This window comes from Centroberyx gerrardi, chromosome 23 (assembly GCF_048128805.1).
Source record: "Centroberyx gerrardi isolate f3 chromosome 23, fCenGer3.hap1.cur.20231027, whole genome shotgun sequence".
Lineage (NCBI taxonomy): Eukaryota > Metazoa > Chordata > Actinopteri > Beryciformes > Berycidae > Centroberyx > Centroberyx gerrardi.
Genome location: NC_136019.1, coordinates 7,900,824 through 7,926,796, shown reverse-complemented (window position 1 = coordinate 7,926,796; position 25,973 = coordinate 7,900,824). Strand labels below are relative to the sequence as shown.

Below are 25,973 nucleotides of genomic sequence, written 5' to 3'. Positions count from 1 at the left end.
CTATAGATCCGTCTCTCTCTTCTGGGAAAGAGAGTCTCCACTCATGGCCCGGGAAGCCGCAATGAAGCACACCAGAGAGAGAGACACCATCCATCTATGGACCCGAGTCACGGGACTTTCCCCCCCGTCGGCTCTGCAAGAAGGCCCTCTTCAATAATGCAAGACGAGGAGCTCCACGACAGGGCCCATTCCAGGAATACTCGACGCAGTGGAGCTGCGCGAGGAGGCCTGAACTATGCAGGATGCTGGAATCCAAACCATCCCCGGTGTGAGCGCCGGCAGGCACCGCCGACATTCCACCTGACTGTAAAAAACTCACAGCGCTCGGAGACTGGTAATCTTCATGCTACGCACTGCGGACCCTATATGTGTATACAGCGGGGAGGTAATCCGCTGAAATGCGAGGCGCATGCGGAGTTTGGAAAAGCAGCTGCCTGTCACTGGGATTATTTGGCAAGGGAAAATGAACGTTTCAGCCCCCCCCACCCCCCGAGGTGAGGGAGGAGAAGAACCGACGAACCGAACACACCCGTGTGTTGATGACACTGCAGAAACTAGGAGAGACAGCGGAGGGAGGAATCACCCAATACACCGCACTGAAACAGCTGGTCCGGAGCCAGGAAAATGATTTATTCGGCCGTAGTAAAGAATAGAATGGAAGGTCATGAAGGCTGAACGCAGACATGACCTCAGAGGCACTCGGGCCGCGATGACAGATAGGAGAAAGGGCGGGGCCGGCTTCGTGAACGGAGCCGATTGTAGTTCTGTGCCCTTGGAAACAAATACGCTGTTTCGGGGTATCCTGGTTGCTCACGAGCGAAGACGGATACACTGTTTGTGGCTTCAGATTTGACTTGTGACAAAGTTCAAACAAGTGATACCATCTCTCTCTCTCTCTAATATTTCCTGTTGTTCTCCGCTGCATGCTAGCTAAGGGAGCAAAAACGGCATCTTCAAAACAAACTCCTGGTCTTTGTTTAAATCTCCTTCAGGAGCTTTTCCCAGGTTTTGCTCCATATCAGGATCAGGAGAGAACAGCTGATTGCAGGCTTGCGCCTGCGAGGGCAACTTGAAACCACAGGCACTGCACCAACACCGTGCCAAACGGCATTGTGGGTAGACAGGAAGAGGTTAGAACAACAACAGCTCGGCTAGGGGGGGGGGAAGTTCGCAAGTCCCCGTTGCAACAACAAAGATTAAGCAACAAGAAGCAAACAGGCCGCATTTAGCCCACTGCAAAATTACTTCATGACTCCTTTCCCACTTAAGAAAACATGCAGGAAGAGAAGGTTTTAAGTTCGGTCCCTCATTTCCTCGTCTCCAACGCATTTCAGATGTGACAGGTGCTTCCAACCTGCAGCCAGCTCAGGCAGGTTGTGACACAGATTTGTCCCCTATTGCCTCTGTCTGTGAGAAATCCCATTTAAATGTAGATGACAGAGCAACAGCTTCCAGTTCCAGCTCTCAGTCTCTCTCCCTCGCTCTCTCTTTCTGGCTCTCTGCGCGTCTCTCCCTGTTGCTGCAACTGCAGTGAAATCGAAGATATGTGATGGACCGTGACGCCTGCTGAAAGCGGCCCGAAAAACCATCAACATCCACAATCATGATCTCGGAGGGTGACGTTAAATATTCCTACAAAGCCGTCTGAGAATATTAGCACACAAACACAAAAGGGTAATAATCCGTACTGCGAATACAAGGTGGAGATAAAAGATATTTAAGATGTAGGATAGTAGTGGATGTTTTATTCAGGCTGGATGTTCAAAATATGGATCCAACACGGTGTCGTTTATTCACAAGCGAGCGCATGGTACACACACACACACACACACATTTCCAAAATGCTAAGAAGCAAAACATACCCTCGAGGCTTTGCTTCTAACCCAGTAAAGCCCCAAAGCGTTTTAGGAAGCAGCATTAAGATGTCAGCATGTAAGCTCTGTATGATGATGGTTGCGCTTTTACCACCACGGTCTATTCTCACTAATTGCTTTCAGTAACCCCAACATCCGGGTGCCTCTGTAGGGACACGGATCAGACACACTCCATGCTACAGTGGAATAGGAAACGGAATTTAATGCTGAACTTTACTGTCCCTTCTTGCTGCAGCATTCAGAGTAAGGGGCCGGGTCACGATCACTGATGCAGCTGTAAATTTAAAAAAGGTGAGAACTGCAGTGTGATCTCCTGCCGGCGGTCACCAGCTGAGCAGCCGGCAATATGAAGAAAAGAAGCAAGTATTGTCTCAGACTAGTAGCAGTTTGGGTTTTATTTTCATGAAAAGGCCCCGTTTTCATCAGTCTGACACTACTCACCACACTGCATACCATGAAGTTCTATGTGAATATTTATGTTAGCTTAAAAAACACTAGAGGAGGAATTTCACAATCAAAAAAAAAGCGGGTTTACTCTCCTCTACACCCCTAACCGTCATATAGACTGTTACATGCTACAAACAATGTGCTTAACCCAGGCTTCTGAATCACATGATCGGTTCAGTCAGAGCAGTTAACCTTTGACCTCGAATCCAACTCATGACCTAGGTTATTAGAACGTCATAAATACATGCAGGACTACAGACTTCAACAGGCCGCCGCCATACACGTCTATTTCGTCTAATGACACTGTCACATAGCTCACATAAGCAGGCACATCTGCCTAAGTGGAAAAGCTCAATATATTCATTATATCGCAGTACAAAAATGTGACAATGCGTATCGTGGGGCAGAAAAAAGAATCGTGATATTAGTCTGTTGTAGTAATCACAAATGAGACCGCTTGCCCATCACAATTTCACAAGCTCTCCATCCAAATTATATTATTTGCACTATATGATGACATTTTTACATCGTTGTTTACATTCTAGCAAGCCGATGCCATCGCTAGAAAGATTTGTGCCTCGGAAATCAACATAATTCTGCACAGCCAGACTTTGCTGTCACTGACAACTTTTATTTATTACAATCGTATCATGGTCGTATTGGGAGATAAGCATAATAGTCCCGTCCCTACTATCAGCCTCACTGCAGTGTGAAATCCATGTCGATGTATTCATACTCTCCGGCTGGCTGGACAGTCAAATTCCAATACAGACTGGCTGCTGAGGCAAACAAAGAGCACACAAGCCTACTTGCATGTCTATTGTTTGCAGAGAGCTTATGTGGATAAGGTGTCTAGCCTACAGCGACCTTGCTGCATTGTCCAAACGAATCTACAAAACAGCACCACTCACTGCATTATAGCCTATGATTGAAGAACACGAAGCAAACTATTGGTGAAACAGGCTGCAGATTCACTTCCAGATTTTTTTTTTTTTTTTTTAAATGAGCCATTTCTGCCTGCCAAGTCACCAAAATGATCAGTCATGAGTTCCTCCTCCACAATCCAATATATCACAAGTGGCTGGTGTTACGGCTGTATCATGTATGAATACAAAATATCCTTCTATGTAGGGGTTCAGTAGCTAATAGTGACAGGACTGCAACGCATGGTTCATCAATCTTTGTGTCTGCATTGATCAGGCAGGCAGCAAGGCTATCTGAGGGGAAAAGACTGCAGCTGCCCCACACACACACACACACACACACACACAATAAAAGACAACCAGGGACTCGCCTGTATGTGCTATCTATACCTATCAACACCATTATGGTTGTAAAAGCTACTGAGGGTTGATTTGTGTAGAAACCAGTGGTTCTCAAACTGTGGTCCGGGGACCTCCAAGGGTCCTTGAGGGGCTTCTAGGGGCTTCCCAGGTAAATATCAGGAGTAGATCACTGGGAATTACCCCAATTAGAGAATAGATAACAAAGACTTTTCCCATCACAGGTTTCACTTTCACCACTATTACCTCATTTACACATCTCAATACCAAAAAAATCCCTACCATATGGGCTGGGTGTGTGGGACAAAACCTCATCAAACAGAGGATCCATGCGGCCTAAATGCCTGCCTATGTGAGGACCTGTGGTGTAAACACACTGCCTGGGTCATTTGCCACCCCCCCCCAAAAAAAAAAACAGTCACGGTCTGCTTCGCCCCCTTACCTCGGCACACAGCTGGGCGAGGAGCGGTCCACCTCCCAGGTAGCGTACAGGTTCATGTGGACCGGCCGGTTGGAGGTGATGCTGACCGGCTTGGAGGGCTGCATGTGCGGCGAGGGGACACCCCCAGTCCGCGGGAGCCCTCCTCGCTCCGACATCCCGGAGGCTGGGCGGCTAAACACGGGGTTTCAAAACGGTAGGAATAGCCGTAGTAGCCTGCCTTGGGTTTGTTTTTTCTTCTTCTTCTTCTTCTTCTTCTGGTCTTGTTCCTCCTCCTTCTCCTCCTCCTGCTGCTGCTGCTGCTGCTGCCGCTTTGCTGTTTCTAGTCCAGACTCAAATGCTGCAAATGCGTAAAACGGTCCCGTCCGTGCAATGTAAAGTTGATCCGGTTGGTGCTAATCGCCGGCTAATAATGATAACATTGCAGTCAGTGGGGTTTGTAGCCGTAAGAAGGCGGTAAATCCCACCTCTCTCCCTCTCTCTCTCTCCTTCTCTCTCTCTCGCTTCTTGTCTCTCTGCGCCTCAACTTCTTCGGTCGTGAATCATGTTTATCGGGTGCAGGAAGCGGAAATTTCTCTCGCCGAAGTCGCACAATGAGCAGAGAGAGAGAGAGATACGCCTCTTCAGTTAAAGAGGTACGACGAGAGAGAGAGAGAGAGAGAGAGAGAGAGAGAGAGAGAGAGAGAGAGAGAGAGAGAGAGAGAGAGAGAGAGAGAGAGAGAGAGAACGGCTTAGTGTCTATGGTTATCTTCTAGGCATACCTACTGTATTTTTACCTTTATTATTTAATATTTACATTAATCTATTCTTTAGTTTACTTATGTGTGGTTTTGGTTTAGGCTATGCTCCATTTCTCATTAGATTATTATTATCATTATTAATGTTATTATCATTATTGATTACTACCAAAGCTTTGGCAATAATATTACTTAATATTTACATTAATCTATTCCTTATTTTACTGTTATTAGTACGGTTATTACAATTGTTTTTATTCAACTGAATTGAATTGAACTGAATAGAGAGAGGGAGTCTATGGTTGTCTTGTGTGTGACAAACAAAAAGCCTTGAGATTTTGAACTTTGAACACATTTAGTGGCCATTTGATCCCCATACTATTATATATAGTATATATATATATCTATATATATATATAGATATATCTATCTATCTATCTATAGATATATATATATATATATATTTATATATAAAAGCCAACACTTCATATACTTCAGAATATGTTTAGAGATAGCCTATGCTTCAAAACATACAAAAACTGACCAAAAATGTATTTGTACCTTTCTATCGGTTTTTGAAGGCCGATACCGATATTTTTACACTGAAATCACCGATAGACGATATTTTGTGCCAATATTCAATATCTTTAAATTTGACTATTTTCATGCCAAAAAAATGACAGGTTTTCAGGGTTTCATCCAGAATTTTATTCTTGTCCGGGTGGAAACATTTAGACCATCATGTGACACTAAAACTCTCCAACTCTCTGAACAGAACAATTAATGACCTGAATAAAACAGTAAAGAAATTCAAATTTCATTGGAGGTTTTACAGACTGTTTTAGTGAGGAACCTCAATCATATGGGGCTTGCCTGGCCGATATCCTGTAGCCTGTTTAACATAAGACCCGATGTATCAACAGACTTATATATCGGTTTAACCCTATTCAGAAATATATATCTAAACACATGCTTGGGTATGTGTGGTTTTATGCTGCAGGCCTGCTTTAAATGTCACAACTCATTAACAATGGCATTTTAAAGTGTCAAAAGTCACTGAAAAGGTCAAAAAACCTGTAACAGATTTGGATATAAGCCTGAAAATGGAGTGGTATATTGTGGTTAGTCAAACAAATCAAATAGATAATCAATGCCAACTCCTTCTCCTCGTTACAAAGGCATTGATTTAAGCCATGGATAGACCTCAGAGCCAATATTTACCTATCATTTACTGTTTTACTGGACAGTCCTAGGGATTTCACTTTCTATTTGAAGAGGACTTTACCTTCATACAGGAAAAAATATCTATTCATTCTGGTGGAATTCCCCAAATGATCAATGGCCCAATCATGTGTATAGGTAGAATTTTTTAAATGTTCTATTTTAGGAGCATGGCACACTGACTGAAGCCTCAGGTGGTCATGAAATAAGTCCCATTAGTCATACAAACGTGCGCGCGTGCACACACACACACACACACACACACACACACACACACACACACACACACACACACACACCTTCCTTCAGCCACTGCAAGCAGGCAAAAATATAAACGTGCCAAACCGGTTCCAGTCTTTGAATCCAGCTTGCTTTCGTTTCATCATGTGACCTTGTTTTCTTTTTCACGGCTCTGTTTGTGTATGATAACCAGGGATGTGGAGGGGAATCCCACTCATTTTTACCCATCTTTTTTTACTCACTTTTTTTTTTTTAGGGCCGATATGAATCTTTATGAGGTAAAATCATAGTATACATGATAGAAAGTGGCCTAGTATCAAACTGATGTAAGTTATATGAGGATAGGGTATAGGATATATGAGGATCTTTAAAAAAACATAAATGAATGAAATGTGTTTGTGTTTACATCCATGTTATTACCTTATGATCTCCAACTGGAAGTCGTAGTTTACCCAAATTTTAATGTAGGCTACACATGATGTTGTTTTTGATTTCTCCTGAGTCTACAGAAATAATCTCCCACGGACGGTTTGGCTGCCTGTCACAGAACAGGTGCAGCTTTGCGCCCTAGGGTGAAAGAAGGCAGGACATGAGTGCATCATTACCATCCCTGAATCTGAATATGAATCATCAGGTGGCCTAATGCAATAATAATCACTCCACCATCGTCACACCACGGCCGGCTGAGTCCAACTTGACGTTTGTCTAAAGGCAGATTACAGGATTTAATGGTCCTTAGCACAACGTCAGCGTCATTATGTGCTTAAGATGTTTGTGGATGATTTCCAAACGTACCTTCCTCTGGCAGATTGAGGATAGCTATATTTATCACGGGTCTATGGAGATTTATGTAGCCTAGTCGCCTTCAGGATTATGCTACCTTCAAGTGCTGTCGGAAATATCATAATCATGAGAGGGGCGCACTTGAATGGCCCAATGAAGTGGTAAACATGAACATGACTGGGGAAGTGGGCATTTTTGATAAGACCCCAGTTGCCGAGATGTGACGTTTAGGTGGTGAGCTGATGGTAACAATGACGTCATATATTACTAGGCTATATGCTATTGTTTGGCATCCTAAGTAAATAACTCATATTGTTGTATGTTTCAGTTTTCACTCTTTAGTCACGCATTTTTGTTTTTAATAACAACTAGCCTATATTCATTAAAACATCAACTACCTGATACACACTTTCTCCTCTTCATTCTGCTGCTGCGGAACAAAGTAGCTCTGTGGAGTTTGATTTCTCAAATCAACAAAAAAACAACAACCAAAAAAGCTACTTTTGTTACAGGGTGAATTGTATTGTTAGGCTACTTCTGACCAAAAGCACTTGCATGCGCTACAAGTCGCATTTACAATTTCTGAATTCGGAAATAAGAGCTTACGAGGCGCATTTGAAGGCAGCATCACTGTAGTTCTTTTCCATATGGGATGGGTTGGGTTCAGTTATCAATTACGCATGCGTAATTAGCTTCTACTGCCTCTAACGTGTTTAATTATGGCCGACAGTACAACACATTGTCCATTCACCTGTTCTCTACCTGTTGACATTTGACAGCAGTTTCGTGGCCAGACTGTCCCATCACCAGAGGGTTGCAGGTTCACACCCTACAATATAATGTGTCCCTCAGCAGCCATGATGCGTCCTGTCTCCTACCTGCTCGCTTGTTCCAAGTCACTCAGGACAATCAGCCAAATGATTTAAACGCAACCTGTTCTTTTTAACGCGCTCCTCTCAACTCCTGCCACTGATAGAGATTAGAATCAAGGGGATTAAATTATGGTCATGATGGGATAATCCCGGGTTACCTTTCACACGTCGCCCCGAATCAGCCAGGTCCCAAGTGACGTTACATGGTGCTCCAAATCCAATGTCTTAGTCAATTAAGTTTATATCACTGACGAGAAACTGATCCGTTGCCTGTCCACCAGTGTGAAATACTGTCTGGTTGCAATTTGTGTGCAAGATTTATTTAATGATGGTTACAGCAATAAACAGGCGCAACATGTTGGCTGTGTGAGCAGCAGCATCTGCCTGTCTCTGTCCCACAGGGCCGGGCCGTGCAGGGTGCTGGCACACGCAAGTCACTCCTGTGTGCCAGTAGATGATGTCATTCAGTCTAAAATGGCCAAGTGTCCTTTAGGCAAGTCACATTCACAGAGGTGCCATTGTTCTCCTTGATTTCCCCCCCTATATCAATCAATTCAAACAATGGAAACTCATGACACCTGCAATGAAAATAACAGGCCAAGTAGCTTCAGTCAGCTCTCATAAAAACATTTTGTTCTTGGATATCTGTATATGCATATATGCTTTGTCAGTAAATGCTGCTGTAAGTAGGTTAATGTCAATAAAAGATCTATTTATTGTTTGAAATGGAACTTGCTCTCGCTGTGTGTGTGTGTGTGTGTGTGTGTGTGTACCAGTGACCGAGTCAGCACGCGCCCGCTGCCGCTATTTAGGTCACTGTGCTTCCTAGACGGTCAGGTGACTGTCACGTTCGGACTCCTCCACCGCCCTCTAGCGGCGGACACGGACACTGCAGCTTGTTATTTTGCCAGCCCACTGCAAAGATCGTCTGTTTTTGAGACGATGAATCAGTCATAAGTAAAAGTGTTCGTCATGGGCTCTCTTCTTGAAATGTTGACTCAGGAGGTGATGGAATCAGCGTCAACGTCACACCGTTACCACAGCAACCAATGCGGTAGATGTTGATCTTCCCAAAAACGACTCATGACAAGATAAATTACATTTCTTGATATTAAGAAGGCTTTCTGTGGTTTGGTCCAAATACATTTCAGATGTTTTTAAATGGAAGATAACTCCAACAGTAGGCAAATCTTGCAAATTTACCATCAAAACCACTACAAGGAGTCTCTGATCTAAGTTATTTCCCCCAAAAAACACAGAACTTGAATGGATAGAACAGTCTTTCCTATTCAAATCCTGGATGGTTGGAGCGGCGGCCATTTTTATGTGTAGCTTCCATATAAATTAGTAAATAAGTAAATACTAATAATTAGGTCAAAAGTTTTTGACATCTCTCCACAGTGAGTAGAAATGGTTATACTTTTTTATTTACTCCTTTATTTGTTTCTGCCGATGTCCGTTAGCTGTTTGAAGTTAGCGAATGCTAACTTTTCTTCTCCACTAAAGGTAGGCTAAGCTATGTTGGTTTACAGCATTTAAGCGGTTATATTAAGTTAAAGGTACCTGTTTGATGATGCTTAACTAGGTAGGTTTGCACCATTTTATGCTGTACTAGTGAAATGACCATGACAAACAGTGGAAGGACCTTTCCATCCATTCAAGTTCTGTCTCAAAATGATGTTTAAGGGGCAGAGTGAGAGCTCTCCGTTTTTTCCTGCTCTCTGCCTATAGTCGCCCAGCTTGCGACTGGATCAACTCAGTCCAGGCGAATATCTTGAATGCTACTCCTGGCGCGTGATGCTCTACAATGCAAGCGAACGCCACATTTCCCACAAAGCGTCTGGAATTCTGTCACATGAAATGGACTCAGGGGGCAGAACAACTGTGAACTGTCATCACTTCTTTTATTTACAAAAAAACAGAAAAAAAAGCACGGCTACAATGAAAAAACAACCGAAAAGTAATATCATACGGTCAAAGAAATGGAGGAAATACATGTCGTTGTTCTCACATGACGTGGATTCATAGTTAAAATGAAGACAAAAAGACGTGTTTACTGTCGCTGGTCTGGCAGATGATCGGTGTTGCGGTCTGCATCCTCTGGGGTTAAAATCTGAGTACTGTACTTCCTCTTCCATTTCCTGTTGCGGCTCGGTCTCTCGCGCCGCTTCCTCTTTGCGTCTGCGCTGCTGCCTCTCTAGAACTTGAACTCTTTGTATTTCTTGGCGCCGCCTCGCGTGTCCTGCGGCTGGGCCTTCCTCTTCTTTTGCTACACAGACAGAGAGAGGAGGAAGCAGAGAGAGGAGGGGAGGGGAGGGGAGGGGTGGGGGGGGGGGGGTGGTGGTGTGAAAGTGGGACGGAAGAGAGAGGCGAAGGCAGCAGAGGAACGAGAAAAGGAAAAAAAGTCCATAGGTGAGAGAGAAGAGAGACAGAGATGGAGAGAGGCTATTATGATTCAAATGTCATCGCAAGGGGAAAACATAAATTACATCAGACTGCAATGTCTGCTACCATAGCCTTTTCCTTTAGGATGACAATAAACACTTAGAGAGTTATATATTTATCCTGTAGAGGTTAACAATTACTCAAAAAAAAAAATCCAAAATCGGGAGGGATGTCCACAAAGGATTCCTAAACAAGGTGTTTTAGAGCTGCAGGTAATCTTTGGTAAAACTTTTCATCATACTCAAACTCAGTAAATCCTGCACACTGACATCTATTTTTTGTTAACGAAATCACTTTTCTTTAAACAATTTTAAAGTTCTAAAAAATGCATGACAAGAAAAACTTGTGATGACATGAATCGCAGTTTAAATCGCCCGTGCAATATTCTGTCAAATAATCGCAATTAGATTTTTTTTGGTCAATATCGTTCAGCCCCATTATCCTGTGCATCTCAAATATGACCAGCCTCTCTGTGCTTAATGACTGCAGCAGGACTTGTGTTATTGAGTTTGAAGGAGGAGGGGAGCGGAGGGGGGTGGGGGGCTGACAGCGCTTATCTCTCTGCCAGACTGATAAGGAGGAAGGCAAGGACGGGAGTTGACTGCAAGTTGCACCCTGCTAACTCTGCTGCGGTCGTGTTTAAACACAGATATCACCGCAGAACGACCACAGCATGAATTCTTTTAAACTAACATGGGCTGGGAAAAGAGCTCTGAATAATAAACAGGAGCATCTAATAATACACATACTGTATAATGCTTAATAAAAAGAACGACCGCAAGTACAACTAAAACTCCCACTACTATCGCCACTACCATTGGCTGCCTAAAATATTATGACATGGCGTGACAATTGGCTGTTAATGAGCGTGTTATAAACACACGAATGAAACAACTGACTCAAAACTTTCTTTTGAGTTTCAGACTGTGTTTTCAACTCGTCTTCCTGAAAGTACACAGAGCATCTTTAGAGTGGTAATCGCTTTTTTTGTGACATCTTTGTTGCTCAGTGCTCAGGCGTTTCTGCACTGCACTTCCCCACAGATCACCTGCCAATCAAACAGTGTGGGCGGGACTGTGACGTCTGTTTCCTCGGATTTTCTGTACGAGTTTCTGTAGGTGGCGCTCTTTTCTTTGTCTGTTCAGCCATGGAGGCTATCGCTGCTCATGCTAACGACCCAGTTCTTCTTCTATTTATTCCAAACAAACCAGAAATGGAAAACGCATCACTTCCTGTGCGCTTAAGGATTTTTTCCAGGAAAGAGCTACCAGACGGCGGGTGTTTAGAGCAGCAAATATAAAAGCGTTCATGAACTGGTTATAGTTTGAATCACTAGAGTGTTATATCTACCAGCGATAAAGAGTATAGCAAAACGGAAATGTATTGATATGAAAATCTGACAGACGATTTCTCTGATTAGACTTGGATCGGGCGTCTCCGTACCTTCTGTTTGGCGGCGTGCTCGGCCACCATGTCGCTGAAGTCCTCCTTCTCCACCTGGGCCTGCTGCTCCCTGACGTGCTCCTCGTACTTCTGGGTCATGGCCATGGGGTCGAGCTCCAGCTCCTCGGGGGCCAGAGCCACCTCCACGCCCTGCGACTCCTGCCCGCCGCCCGCCTTGCGGCCCGCCATGGTCTGGGAGGAAAAAAACAAAGAGAGGAGGGGTTTAAGGTACGGCTACAGGCAGAACCACCTGCACAACCTGAAACCTGTTTATCTCCTGTTTGTTCAACAGTGATGCGGCATCGCGGCAAGAAAATTAACCACCATTGCCATTTGCACACTTGTACATGCGTGCCCACATAAAGGCATCAGTGTTGGTATGTTTGGAATGTTTTCCATTGAAACTTGAATAAGAACATGCATTTCACGGGGACATGTAGACACAAATGTATGTGTAAACGCACCTGACCACACACACACACACACACACACACACACACAAGCGAGCACAGTGCGGCCTTACCCCTGACATCTCGTAGATGTGTGTGGAGGCCATCATGGCCGCCCCTACAGAGCCAGTTCGTCTTTCTGGGAGCACAGTGTACAGCTGGGGCGTCTCGTTCCTACACACACACACACACACACAACAAAGTGGTCAAACAAACAAAACACACCTGCATTGTAATAGCTGATATTAGTCAGGGCATGAAGCCAACTTTTCTATCCAAAATGACCGGCCATTTTCCCCATTTTGGGTCAGCCAACTAGGCTTTTAGAACAGAACAGGACCTCCAAAAGCTGGCTGGTCACCTACTGAAGTGGCTGCCTGCTGGTTTACTTCCAACCTTGCCATTAGTGGTAGATTGATACAGGGATGTCACGGTGACCGCTGTTCCAGGTGGCGTAAGTGTTTTATTATTTAAGGCAAAGTATTTCTGTGTTTTATGTGTGTAATAACTTTTAAGTGATAAGCTTAAGCCTTCTTGTCTCGTACGTATGTTCATTTTCAGTGCTTCCCTGTGTTTTGAATGTCAAAATAAACCAAAAAGGCCAATTGCAAGAGGCATACTGCCCCCTAGTGACTACAGCCGGTAACGCAGGTATGAACGGTGGTAAGAAGGCAAGGAAGAACCATCATGGTGACATCCCTAGATTGATACTGGCCCTTAAAGTTTGTGGTGATGGTAAAGGCCACAGACTGGGGTGGAAAACTACCAAAAAAAATGCAAAAGTTACATGTTGGTGAATTTTGAAATCAACCAGCTTCTTCAGCCTGTGGGCGAAACAATTAGTTTCTTACCCTGCCAGATATCAAGAAACAAATACTGTAATTATATTTGTTGACGCCAGAATGATCTTTTATCTGCTGAATACATGACAAATGCTATTTGATTAGATGAACACTTACAAAGTCATACAAATATAATGGCTGGCGCAAAGGCTTTTTTTCAAATTTTGTGGGAAATGGGGAAAAGTAAGTATTGTGCAAGTACTGGTGAGTACACAAATTGTACTACTGGCACTTGTTCACCAAAAATTGTGTCTTTCTCTGAGGTACATTGTGAGTAATATTTTCAGCTGTATTTTCTATTACTGATATACAGTACTGCATTAGTTTATCGATCTCAAATTGCTGCCGGAGAACATGGGAAATCAAAATAACAAAATAGTCAAAATAGTTGAGCCAGTATAGACGGACACTCACCCATCCATGGCCTCCTCGATCTTCTTCTTCCTCAGCTCAATCAGCTCTGGGGTCTCCATGCCGGCGGGCACCGACGAGAAGCCTCCTGGGGTGATCAGCCCGCTGGAACACACACACACACACACACACACACACACACACGTTAAACAACTCATCAACTGAGCCAACTTATCCAGTCTAAATGCTAATTAGAACGGGTGCTTTAATCCCCAAGTTCAAAGGCCAACTGATCTTATAATTACATGGCAAATTATGATAATGGCTGTTTATTTCAAGACAGTGTCAACAGTGTGTGTGTGTGTGTCTCTGCATTTATGAGAGTTTAACTGAATGCCAAAATGACGTTCACCCTCGCAGCTTGTTTAATAGAACGTGACACACACAGTGCTGGAGTTAGTAGCGTAGTTGTTTGCCACAGAAGTTTGATTCAAGATTTCATTCCCTCTGAAGCTGTACATACTAAAAATAAAGGGTTTGTTTTCAAAATGCTATATATCCATTTTGGTTCAATTTTGTCATCTCATGTTCCTTGATCAAATAAAAAAAAATGATTACAATGTGACTATTTTATAAGTTAAAGTAGTCAAGATAGATAATAACTGAAACAACTGGTGGGCATTTTAATAGAGACCCAATAGTGCCCCAGTATCTCTTTTTGGAACGAAACTCTTCAAGATGTATGCACTACTATATTGTGATTTCTTAAAAAAAAAAAGTGTCAACCATTATTTGAATGTCAAGTACCTGTCTGCTGGCGTGAAGAATCCGGTTTCGTCCGGTTTCTCCTCGTCGCTCTCCTCCTCCTCCTCTTCCTCTGACGACTCCTCGTCTGAAGGCTCCAGCTCTCCCCAGGGTGTGTGGTCCACCTCCTCCTCCTCCGCCTTGGCCTGGACCGACGCACAGACAGATACAAACATTTGTCTAATAAGAACGATCAGGCTGTCTGCAAGTTTCATCAAGTCCAATTTAAGATGTTTTTAAGACCTTTTTAATGCCAGTTAGAATGAAATGTAAGACCTACATGGCAACTGAAGGTGAAAATGAAAACACTTGTAGACTAACAGAACATAGATTTGGCTGATTCTCCCTGCATAAGCAAGAAACGCCTCTAAAAAAGGGAATTTAAGGCTTACAATCCTTTAATTAACTGTGTTCAGGACTCTTTTAAAGCCCTGAGTTTGGATAATATGATTTAAGACATTTTTAGACCTGCAGACATCCTGAACTACACTATATTCTTATACTATAAGCTTTTCAATAATGTTCTATTCTGTGCACTGCTGTAGATCCTAAAGGTGCTGGCCATGTGCAAGAAAACAATGTCCAATGACTTTTATCAATTAGTTATCTTTTTAATTGTTTCATAGTCATTATTTTGCATTGTGAAAACTTCTTTCAGCTTTCAGTTGCATCTTAAAAGAGGACACAGAGCTGGAAGGTATGATAATCATGATAGTCATAATGATTTTGTTTTATATCGATAGATGTGTCATGTATGCAAAATCACATCATAATCAAACATCATAAGTAATCAAATTAATATTCATCCCATTGAAACCGAATGGTGTGATGTCAAACAAAATTGAAATTTCCAAATAATATTCCTTAAACTGTTTCATACCTCATTTTTTTTAGGGTTTTGAAATAAAATCTACTTGTTATCATCAGTTCAGAGAGCAGAATTGTGTGTCACGATATCCTAAAATCACCATATGATTCCACTGAAAGACGATAAACGATAATATTAAATTATCGCCCGGCCCTACAGGAAGGTTGTTCAAATTTTTGATAATTAATTTCCAGGACTGGAAAACACAACTTTTAAATTCCATGACCTTTCTAGGTTTTTCGTGGCTATAAGAACCCTGGACTGAGGTGTGTGTGTGTGTGTGTGTGTGTGAGTGAGAGTGAGAGTGAGAGTGAGAGTGAGAGTGAGAGTGAGAGTGAGAGTGAGAGAGAGAGAGAGAGAGAGAGAGTGTGCGTCTTGTGACCTGGAAATCTCCGGCATTGGTCCCGAACACGTCGCCGTACAGAGGTTTTCCCATCTCATCTACCGGCGGCTTCCCCCAGCCTCCGGCGTGGTAACCGAACGTACAGCTCTGATGAACAGAGGAAGAAGAAAGGAGGAGGGAAGGATTAAAAAGAGGGGCGGGAAGAAGAGAGGGAATATTGAACAGCATTTACCTATAAGACCTGAAGTAAGTTGTGCTGTTGAATTAGGACACATACAAATAAAAATACATACAAATCTAAGTACCACAATTCCTACATTTCCATAACAATATAGATAGAAGTATAGGTAAAGAAAGAAGAAACAGTATTAGTGGTAGATGGTGCAGGCGCCTCACCTCTGGGATGGGGGAGTTGAGTCCGGGGATCTTGAGGTTGGGGTAGGAGGGAGGCGGGCCGTACCTCTGCATGGCTATCAACCAGGGAGGAGGCACTTTGTGGGAGTTCTGGGGAAGAAGAGAGGAGGAGAACAGATGCTATTAAATAAGAAAAGGGGCAGAGTATAAGATCATTGAACCACAGTGTTTCACAGCAGTGGCGACTGTTCCACACCCATCCTTGTTTTGATTCTTGTACGGGTTGCAAAGCTAAAACTATTCTTATTTGGATGCTTTATGATACACATGGCCTATCCAAGATGCAGTCAGGCTATACTTTTGTGTTTTTGAGAGAAACTGCGCTTAATTCCAATGTTTTGTTCATTTCACATTGTTATGTTCTTGCTGTGGTTGCCCACTTCTGCTCAATAAATTAAAGGAATCCTGAACCATCTACCTCAGAAATCTGAAAAGGGAGAACATTTTATTGTTGCACTTATTGTAAGTCACTCGTCAGATGTAAATAATGGTGAAAGAGGCACTTACGGGTCCGACGGGCATGCCCAGAGCGATACGCAGCTCATCAGACAGATCACCTGGCTTCTTCTCTTTCAGACGAGTCTCAAACTCTTTACCCTGCAGAGAGAGACACACATAACATGTCACTTGGTGGAGACTTTTATCCAAAGCAGCTTGCAGTGCTGTGACTGTATACATTTCTAGTGTGGGGTGATCCCAGTGTGATGTAAAACACGCGCTATTGTAGGGATGGTGTTTACAAAGTTGACACATTGCAGCAGCTTCAACAGAGAAGATAATAATACCCAACAACAAGAAATGGACAGCCAGAAAGAGCTGCAATGAACTTAAAGAGCTTAATTTAATGTGAAGCCAATATTCACAAGATATTACACTGAAAGGGGAATTGCACTGTGTGTGATATGGTTATTCTCGGGGGTGCAGTACCTCGTAATAAAGGTCTCCGTGGATGGTGAGCTTGGGTTTCATCTGCCATTTGAAGAAGGCGTCGTGGAGCTTCTGGTAGTCTATGTCGATCTTGCCCATCTTGGGACGGACCTTCTCCCTCATTTTGGTCTTCATGGTCTTGGCGTCCTCCTGTGGATGGAAAGTGATGAAGCCATGTCTGTATCGCATCGTTGTTCAGAAATCCTCACTATATACACTACCAGTCAAAAGTTTGGACACACCTGAGTGAATGTACCATGTTTTTCATTCTCTTAAAGCCATTCTGATCTAAAGGCTTATACTTAAATGCTTGAAATTTGTTTCTTAGACAAATATAAATAGTGAAGTTGATCCTATGTGTGAATTTCTTTCCAAAGCCTTTGCCTTTCCATCAAGGCAAAGGGCGGCTACTTTAAAGAATCTAAAATATAAGATAGTTTTGATTTGTTCACTGCATTTTTTTGGTCACTGCATAATTCGATTTGTGTTATTTCATAGTTTTGATGTTTACCATTATCCTAAAATGTGAAAAATGCATGTCCAAACTTTTGACTAATCAAGTATATACCACTATATCTATTCATTAGCCCTGGACTACCCACTCTCCTTAAAAATGAATGAATGAACTTTGCTTTCACTGAATAGACCAGTTTCAGAGTTGTGATCAGGACAACAGAAAAATTGGAAAAGTCAGAGGTAGGGCCGGAAAATGAAACTCTTGTCCATTAGACCCATCCAAGCATCACTCCAGCCACCCACCTTCTCCTGCAGGGCCTCCCTCATCTCCTGGATGCCGGTCCTCTTGATGAACTCGGGCAGCTCGAAGGGCGGCTTCTCTATGCCCCTCTTGCCCTGCAGGTACTTCCTCTTGAAGCACCAGTGGCGCGGCACCGGCACCGTGTTCCTGGTGGCCTTGAGGTGGACCAGCAGCTTGGGCTCCTGGGCCGTCACGTCGTGCATCTCCACCACGTCTGGGCGAGCCACCAGCTGGAGACCAGGGGAAGGAAGAGAGGTTAGATGAAAGGTTGTTGTCCTGATTTTTGAAAAACCCAATTATTTTGCTATTTTACTGTGATCCTGATCTTGATTTGACAAACTTATTTCACAGCACACTTAGTGTTGTATATCAATTTCTTGACTGTTTTTAACTACAGCTAGCATTCAAAGCTATGTGAAATATCTCAATATGGTACAATTATTGATTGTGGAAATGGTATAAGTTTCTAATTGTGCAGCCCTGATTGAAAGGCAGGTAAAAACCTACTTTAGAGTAGAAGGTAGGTGGGATTTACCCCATCAGGACTACTGTGTCAGGTACGTTGTCAATCTCAGTAAGTGCACCAAAATTGATTTTCAAATACTTTTCTGTAATTGGCTAAGCTTTCTGGCAGCTGTCCTATGTGGACAATGACTTTCAGCACCCAACCAGGCTAAAACAAATCATAAAAAGTATTTGAAAAGACTATTTGACTCAAGTCTTCCATCCTTCCCGTCTCCAGAACCATTTGGAGACTTTGGGGTTTTAATCTTTTCATGAGCTACAGTTTAAAGAAACGCTGACCTACACTGAGAGAGCAGTATTCGAAGTGAGAAGTGCCAATACTATGAGCCGCAGGTCGGTGGAAAGTGGTTGTGTACCTGTTTGAGTTCAGCCACAGTCAGCCTGTTCATCCTCCTCAGCTTCTTCTTGGACAGTTTGGGCACGTCTGGTCTGATGTCCTGTACAGGGAGAACATTGAAAATGTCTAATTTTAACACACTAAATCAAATCATAGTTTATACTGAATTCAAATGTTGCTTAGGTTTGATATGGTTTGAGGACATTTAAGGACAAAATGTATCATCTCAAGCACACACACACAGGAAAATACACTCAGGCAGGCATACACACTTTGAAGCAAAACAGGATTTTGTTCCTTCTTATATTTGTTTTTTTTCCCTAACAGATGGAAGGATTCAAACCTCATCGCTGTCATCACTGTCTTTCTTCTCCTCCTCAAATCCCTTCTTCTTCAGTATGGCCGTCTCTGGTTTCTCTGCTTTCTCGGGCTCCTTCTCCTTCTCTTTCTTCACATCGTCAGTCAGCTAGGAGAGTGGGGGAAAACAAAAGTTCTATTAAAAAAAATTGGTTTACCCAGAGGCAAAGGCGCATGATGGTCCTCTCCTTGCAGACTTGCATTGCTGTTGAGAACCGGGTATTCCCACTTTAAGAGCGAAACCAAAGCACCAAGCAAACAAATACGAAAAAACACTCATAAGCAGCAGAAAAATTGCAGGACTTAGTTTTCACCTACAGCTGCCTGAGAGAGGGAATTATAAGAATACTGACTCATACTGAGGAACAGTCTGGAGCAGGTGGTGAGTCTCACCTTGAACGCCTCAAAGATCCTCTTGAAGAAGATGAAGTTGGGGTCGTAGATCTCCGGCTCCTCTGTGACGTACTCGATCTCCACCTCCGGCTCCTTCTCCTTCTCGCCGCCCTCCTTCTTCTGCTGCTCCGCCTGCTCCCTCTTCTCCTGGGCGCGCTTCTTCTTGTTCTTCTTCTTGCGGTTCCTTCGCTTGCGGTTTTTCTGAAGGGAGGATGGGCAAGAAGAAGACCAAAAAAAACACTTTTACACAACTTGAACACTCTCCTTCCAAGTTTTGAAGCCCAGTTTACCAAAGCTTATTCATGGGTGCGATCAGGACGACACAAAAAAAATTGGGGGAAAATGGAGTGAAAAGTATGAAAATGTTACAAATAGCCTAAAATTTGAGCCATGTGTAAAAAAATGAAATAAAATTTAAAGGCCGAAATAAAAACAAAACCTGAAAAATCACATCCCTGCATAGGTTTTACCTCAATTTCATGTTATACGTTTGTTATGCTTAGAATACAAAAAAGGCAGCAAAACTCCAATTTGGAGCAGATGGGAGCCAAAGAACCAAAAAGCCTGTAAACAGTGAATTGGCCTCTGGATTTCAGGTGTCAATAAGAAGTAGATTAGAGGGAATGACTTACATCCTTCTTGGATATCTGGCCGTCTTCGTCATCCGTCTCGGACATGACAGGAGCAGAGGAGCCGGTCATATCCATCTCTGCTCCCTCGTCCTCGTCCTCTTCCTCCTCCTCTACTGACAGGAACAGAAGCCAAAGGAAACAGACGCATCACATCAAAAACCGGGTAGAGAGCGGCTAGTACATCCCTACACCCCATGTGGCTATTGTTATACTTGTCAATTTGATCTGATTCTTAACATTGGATGTTATGAGATCACACCGTCTGAAAACACTCTCATGTGCCTGCTGTGGCTGTGTTTATTTAAATCTGTGCTGGATTACTTTCCCCCACTCTCCCTCTCCATCTCTTTTCATTGCTTGTATGTGCACTGTTGCCTCAACCGTGTTCAAAAATAAATACATATTTCTGGTTTTGAAGATCCAATCAAACAAGCAATGTGAGCAAAATCCAATTTGTGAGCGCCCTGACCTGTCACTGAATGCGACCTGGCCTGATCAGATGATGAAAACTTCACCGAAACTACAAGAATAACTTGGCAAATGGGAAACAGACAAATATTCCAGCAACACGTCTTTCAGTTAGGACACACTCACAGTGCTTCCAAAACACAACGCCACCGAAGCTTTCAGAAAATAAAAGAGGTCCGGTATTCTTGACTTGAACCTTATTTTTTCCTTTGTGATCCATTTATGGTCAATTGATTGTACCAATAAATAACCAGTAACATTGGAGCATTGTGTGCAGGTTCTATGCTCTTTATTCATTCTTTACTGGATTTAATCTCAACCCAGCACCTAAGAAGATGATGTGCATTTGACAATTGTTTTTGCAGCCAACTGTACCAACTTGCATGCTGTATGGAACAGCTTTAACTGACACCTTATCACGAAATAGGTCTGGTATACTAGCTTCAAACTCCATTTACTCCTTCCTCATATGCCATTAGTGAACGTTTTTATCCATTCATGGTGGCATTACCATGAGCGCATACATTTTTTTGAATTATTGGTCCCAGTGGCAGTCAAACCCCATAAAGCTGACAGTGTTATTGCTCTATCCTTTGAGCTACAGAGCTCCATTGATGGGAGATAACTGTGCAGTGCCACCAAAGCTTTTCTAGGTTAAAACTGTCTGGTGTTCTTGTTTCACACTCTATTTATTCCTTTCTCAGCCAGGAAAGATGTGACTGACAACTGCACTAACCTGTGGGGTCAGTGAGCTGCTCCTGTCTGATCTCCTTCAGCTGGAGGATCTTCTCCAAAGCCTGAGGGATCTTCGGCCCGGTGACGCTCGCCTCCTCGCCCTGCCAGACCTGGGGGTCGAGACACAAAGATGTAAACAGAGACACAAACAGCAGGGAGTAATCTCCCGCTGGGAACGAACGGGATGTGTATTTCCCTAAACTGAAAAGTCATATCCCGACACAAAGCACACAAGCTTAAAAAAAAAATCATAAAGATATCACATAAAGAGCTGGAGTGTGTTGCTATTCTCGGAGATGTGGATGAGCTGCATAATTTTAATGTATATCAAAAGGAAATGATCCTGTTGGCTATGACAGCAGCTAAAAAGTGCATTTTTGGTGATGGAATGGAGTGGTGGAAAGAACTGCTGTCTTATTTACACATATAAACACACAAAGGAAAAAATCCAGTCTGTATTAATGGAGCGTACTGTACCTCTCTGTTGTCCTCTCCTGGAGGCGGGGGCACCCTCTGCCTCTGGCTGGGCATCATGCTCACACCAGGAGGCAGCGGCCCGCGTGGATCCAAACCTACAAACAGGCAGTTCACAGGTGTTACTAGGTTGTTGGCTTCTGGTCAAGCTGCAATGCCGGAACATGTGATATTTACACCTAAAATGTGGAATATGAAGTTAGCCCTAACCTTAACCTAACTGGAGACCTCAAGCCTAACCTCAAAGTAGAGGTGAAACTAAAATCATTTTTACAGCCATCGATTTCTGAAAATAAAGCATGTTTTTTACTTTGCAGCTTGGCCAGAGTGAATTTGTGTATTTGTGTGTCAAAATAACCTGTACTAATTACAGTGACACACAGCAGAATTGCCATATTTTGTCAGACATCTGGCCTAATTTGTTGCTATTCTCCATTTCCTGCTACCATGCAAACATTTTACCATCACCATCAGAATGCTACGTGTGCAAAAATGATCAATGCAAAATATTGACTGAAATGAACAAAATACTGTACATCTATACTTTACTACAGCCAAGAAGATGTACTACGGGGACGAGGGAATTGAATAAGACCCCTACGTGACCAGCGTACCTCTCATGGTGTTGACAGGAGGCATGGGGGGCATCATGGGGGGCCTGGAGCTCGGGTCGGGGCCCCTGGGGCCCGGTCCCTGCTGCATCTTCGCCATCTCCTGCTGTCGCTCGTGTTCCAGCAGCACCGCAGCCTGAGACAGCAAGGGGGGGAGGAGAGAGAAATAAAATAAAATAAATGGAAAAAGAAAAAGGGTGGAAATAACAGTGGAGAAATGAGGACAAAAAGGGATGAAAAATGACAGAGGAAGATAAGAATGACCTCAATGAATGAAGACAACTGGCTGACCAATATCATAATGGAAGTTGTGGCATATATGAAGGGTTTCTTGTTTTTTTTATTGTTCTCTAGTGTTATTTCAATTGATCAGGATTTCAAAAATAGGTACATTTCCATTTTGTAAGCAAAATCTTTAGTTAGCTAATAAATTCAGAGATACTAAAGTCAAATTTACCATCAAGCCAACAACCATTTCATAAGAGAAGCCGTCACATTTTTCAAACCTTGAAAATCTTTATATGTTAATCTTGTATAGCTTAGTGAACATAACCAGTGGGTTATCATCATCCCCTCACCCTTTTCTGCTGCTCCAGAAGCTCCTGCTCCTTCATGTGCTCCTCCATGACTCGGGAATCACCCTGCAACACACACAAACGATCAATGACTGAGCAATAATCTAACTTCGAAATAAACAAGGCGATGCAATATCAAAGGGAGAAATTTGAAAAAAACAAACAAAAACAGTACACTTTCATGAGTGGTAGAGTCAAATTTGGTTAAATGTCTAAAATGTAACACAAAGTCATATACACATGAAGTAAACTTAAAATCTGGTCGGCACTCACCACCCTCACCTGCTGCTTGGCCCTCTCCTCCTGCTGCATCATCAGGGCCGCTCTCTGCTGAGCCATCTTCAGCTGGTCGTCCTGCGACAGGCCGGGAGGGGGCAGGCCGGGGGGCTCCATGCCCATGTGCATGCCGGGTGGGGGGGGCCCTCCGGACATCATACTCATGGCCTGGAGCATGCCCATACCAGGGGGCATGGGCGGCATGGGCATCGGCGGCATGGGAGGGATGCCCGGCGGCAACTGGGGAGTAGGGAATACAGGAGACTGTGAGGCGAGCGGGAGGGCATGATGGGAAAAAACAATGCAGGGCTGCCTAACTTTTTGCCATATTGAGGCTGTGAGGCTTAATTCCTGTGACTCCATCATTTATGAAGCATGAAATATGAGCACCCTTCACAACTCACTGATGTTTACTGTATAATTGTGCAAAAACAAAGTTGTATTCTTCAGTGGGACAGAAATCAAGCTGCTGGTGAATGCCAACTGTGTATAACTAGGGCTGCACAATTAATTGTATATAACCTGACATTACAATTAATAGTTGTATTTACACGTTTAAAAATTGTACCATTTAATTTGTTTACAATATCTGCTGTAGTTGTAAATAGTCAAGTTGCCGACACAAGATGCCAAAATTACAGTGAACTAATTCTGTTCCCCAAATCATCAAGATTAATAATCATGATCATAATATCTAGCAACTAACTGGGATAATCATTCTAGCCATAATCGTACAGCCCGGGGTATAACCATGGTCACGCTGTATCCCCAGACATAGGGAAGAGTGTAAGGACAGTGGGAAAGGGACATGAATTATGTTTTCCAGATATAGGGACAGCTGCTGCCAGGCTGCATGTCCAGCTAAAAACATGACATTTACAGCAGACTGTGACTGATAAAAGCTAGACTGGGCAGTCAGGCATGACGATGTGTTGTGATTTACCTGGGAGCCCATGGGTTTGTCATCATTAGGTTTGCTGAGCCGGATTCCAGTCTGCAAAGGGAAAACACGAAGATGAGTGACGGCTCTGATGCACAGGACAACTTTTCAGGCAACACTGAAGGGCAACGGCGCCCAAAGAGTTGCTTCAGCATTGTTCCTTTAATTACATCTTGAATGTAGCTGAGAGGTTAGACAAGCAGGTCAAATCCCAGCCTGGCCCTGGGTGGGGAAGTGAATGAGAAACACTCGCCTCTTCTTTAACAACTACTACTGAGGAACATTTGAGCAAGGCACTACTTAATTCCTAAAATCCCAGGTGTGAATTTGAAATTTTCGCATCATAAAAAACAAACACACAAAGACACATACAAAAACACATGACATCGGTGAAACTTTTTATAGACTAAAAGAACATCTACCTGCATCATGTATCCCTTCAGCCTGTCAATCAGCTCCTCTCTGGGACCTGGGGAAGGAAGAAATTATAGTTAATCTATTTCTCTAACAGGGAGGGAAATGTGATGAATGGCGAGGACATTAGTAGACACTCGTCAAGATATAACTTTGAACTAAAGCTTCTATTACAGTTAGCTATGTAGCTTAATCGCTATCAGCCACACGAGACCTTCATCAAAACCAAACAGACTAGAGGAGGAAACTCAGAGCAAGTTCCTAATCCAAATCCCTGTTGAGAACGTTAATTTGCTAAATCAACTGGCTAGTTAGCTACCTGGCCAAGTGAAATGTGTTAATTTTGCTTTTTACTACATTGCATTGGTTTAAAAATAAACTACCGGCATAATGATACCCTTAACTTTTATGTCAACACACAACAGGCCTGAATCCTTGCCGCGGAAGTGTCTCATCTAGCTAGCTAGCATTAGCAGAAGGCTAGCTACCGTTAGCTAAACACAGCCCTTCTTCCAGGACAAACTGCGTGTTTCGCCGTGTTTTCTTACCCATCGTGGGCGCTCCCAGCTCCGCCAGCTTGCCTTGAAGCTCCGGGTGGCTCCATGTGTTCAAGGCCGCAATAGCAGCCCCTAAATCGGACGGGAGGGAATCGGTCCCCGGCGGTCCGTCGGATGCCATGTTGAGATTCTTTCAATGAACAACGACAGAGACACGCGAGCAACGAGAACGGGACAGTTGCAGATCAGTTGCATGATGGGAAACCGCACTCACCACTGGGACATGAAGTTCGAAGGCGGAGCGTCGCAATTCTTAATTGCAGCCCCTAGGTGTCAGTATTTACGCAGAATTACTGAACATCCTTCTTATCTAGAGTTTATTATGGATTGGTGTAATAAAACGTGTTTAATTAATCTCTAGAAACATCTGGGTTTAGCAAAAACATCGATAGCCCTTACGAAAAAATAACAATCCTATGATATTTTTTTAGAATTATACTACACAAATCTCAAAGCACAACTTTAAAATACCATGCATAGGAATATAGTGGTTTATCGTCAAGGCTGCCACTGCCGAATGATAACCTACTGTGCAAATTAGGCCTAATTAACAGATAAGAAGAAACATGCTTTATCAAGTAGGAGATAGCCCACATAACATGAGATACATAACGACTGCATGTAAAGACTTCCCTCTCACTGGAGTGTGTCTGGGGCTGGTGGGCACTGCGCAGACGCATAGTGATTGGGGCACACACACACGATCAGGGCAGTGGCAGGGCGTTTCTAAATTATAAGCGCTGGTAGAAAGCAGGGGAGGGGACGGAACTGAGCTCAACATGGAAGGGAGCAGAGAAAGTCAGGCAGCATATTGAATGTCAAAATAGCCGCTTTTGTCAAGGAAGTAGCCTACCAGCAAAGGTAAATATACAATTCCTTTCATCAGCATTGGTTTGCGTTAACTTCTCTGTATCGTGGTGCAAGAGCATATGCTTTATGAGATCCTGGTCTGAAGTTTTATGAGCAGAGCTTGAAGTTTGTGAGCTGTTGAACCGTGAACATTACAAACAATCATGCAAAAAGAAAAAAGAAAAAAAAACAGACATCCTGGCATCCTAGAGTTTACACACAGTTTCAAACCCTTAAAATCTGCAACTGTTGCTCGGGGAATCTCTTAATTAGCTGCTTGAAATCTTTCCC

At 43.3% G+C, this 25,973-nt stretch overlaps 3 protein-coding genes across 7 annotated transcripts in view; 1 reads left to right on the top strand and 2 right to left on the bottom strand.

The window, feature by feature from the left end:
- The window catches only part of pacs1b (phosphofurin acidic cluster sorting protein 1b), a 57,181-nt gene extending 52,596 nt beyond the window's left edge, over positions 1–4,585 (bottom strand). For both annotated transcript variants that reach the window (XM_071918030.2, XM_078291746.1), the window contains exon 1: positions 4,047–4,585. In XM_071918030.2, the coding sequence (XP_071774131.1) occupies positions 4,047–4,201 (155 nt within the window). In that variant the 5' untranslated portion in view covers positions 4,202–4,585. The remainder of the gene's footprint in view (positions 1–4,046) is intronic.
- A 5,198-nt stretch (positions 4,586–9,783) lies between these two features.
- On the bottom strand, positions 9,784–24,975 carry sf3b2 (splicing factor 3b, subunit 2). 4 transcript variants are annotated; one of them, XM_071918043.2, is made up of 22 exons: positions 24,825–24,975; positions 24,285–24,331; positions 23,866–23,916; positions 22,920–23,162; positions 22,650–22,712; positions 22,075–22,207; positions 21,464–21,558; positions 20,988–21,096; positions 19,784–19,896; positions 19,152–19,352; positions 18,745–18,867; positions 18,421–18,501; positions 17,542–17,769; positions 16,783–16,932; positions 16,363–16,452; positions 15,838–15,945; positions 15,481–15,588; positions 14,234–14,376; positions 13,490–13,591; positions 12,308–12,407; positions 11,785–11,976; positions 9,784–10,165 (listed from the first exon to the last, which is right to left on the bottom strand). In XM_071918043.2, the coding sequence occupies exons 1-22, from the start codon at positions 24,952–24,954 to the stop codon at positions 10,094–10,096; spliced, it is 2,682 nt and encodes an 893-aa protein (XP_071774144.2). In that variant the 5' UTR covers positions 24,955–24,975; the 3' UTR covers positions 9,784–10,093. The 4 variants fall into 4 exon arrangements, with proteins under 4 accessions (XP_071774144.2, XP_078137823.1, XP_071774145.2 ...); XM_078281697.1 differs by having other exon boundaries at positions 19,784–19,893; XM_071918044.2 differs by having other exon boundaries at positions 22,929–23,162.
- Positions 24,976–25,576: 601 nt separating this feature from the next.
- capn1 (calpain 1) overlaps positions 25,577–25,973 on the top strand; it is a 30,490-nt gene continuing 30,093 nt past the window's right edge. Inside the window, exon 1 of the mRNA XM_071918086.2 lies at positions 25,577–25,694. The gene's annotated coding sequence lies outside the window, so the exon portion shown is untranslated. The remainder of the gene's footprint in view (positions 25,695–25,973) is intronic.

Excerpts from the sequence above, each read along its gene's own strand:
- sf3b2 (XM_071918043.2), bottom strand. The coding sequence starts at position 24,954 with ATGGCATCCGACGGACCGCCGGGGACCGATTCCCTCCCGTCCGATTTA. Across the intron at positions 21,097-21,463 it reads CAGGAGAGGACAACAGAGAG|GTCTGGCAGGGCGAGGAGGC; the intron begins GTACAGTACGCT and ends CTCGACCCCCAG. Across the intron at positions 15,589-15,837 it reads TCAACTCCCCCATCCCAGAG|AGCTGTACGTTCGGTTACCA; the intron begins GTGAGGCGCCTG and ends TCTGTTCATCAG.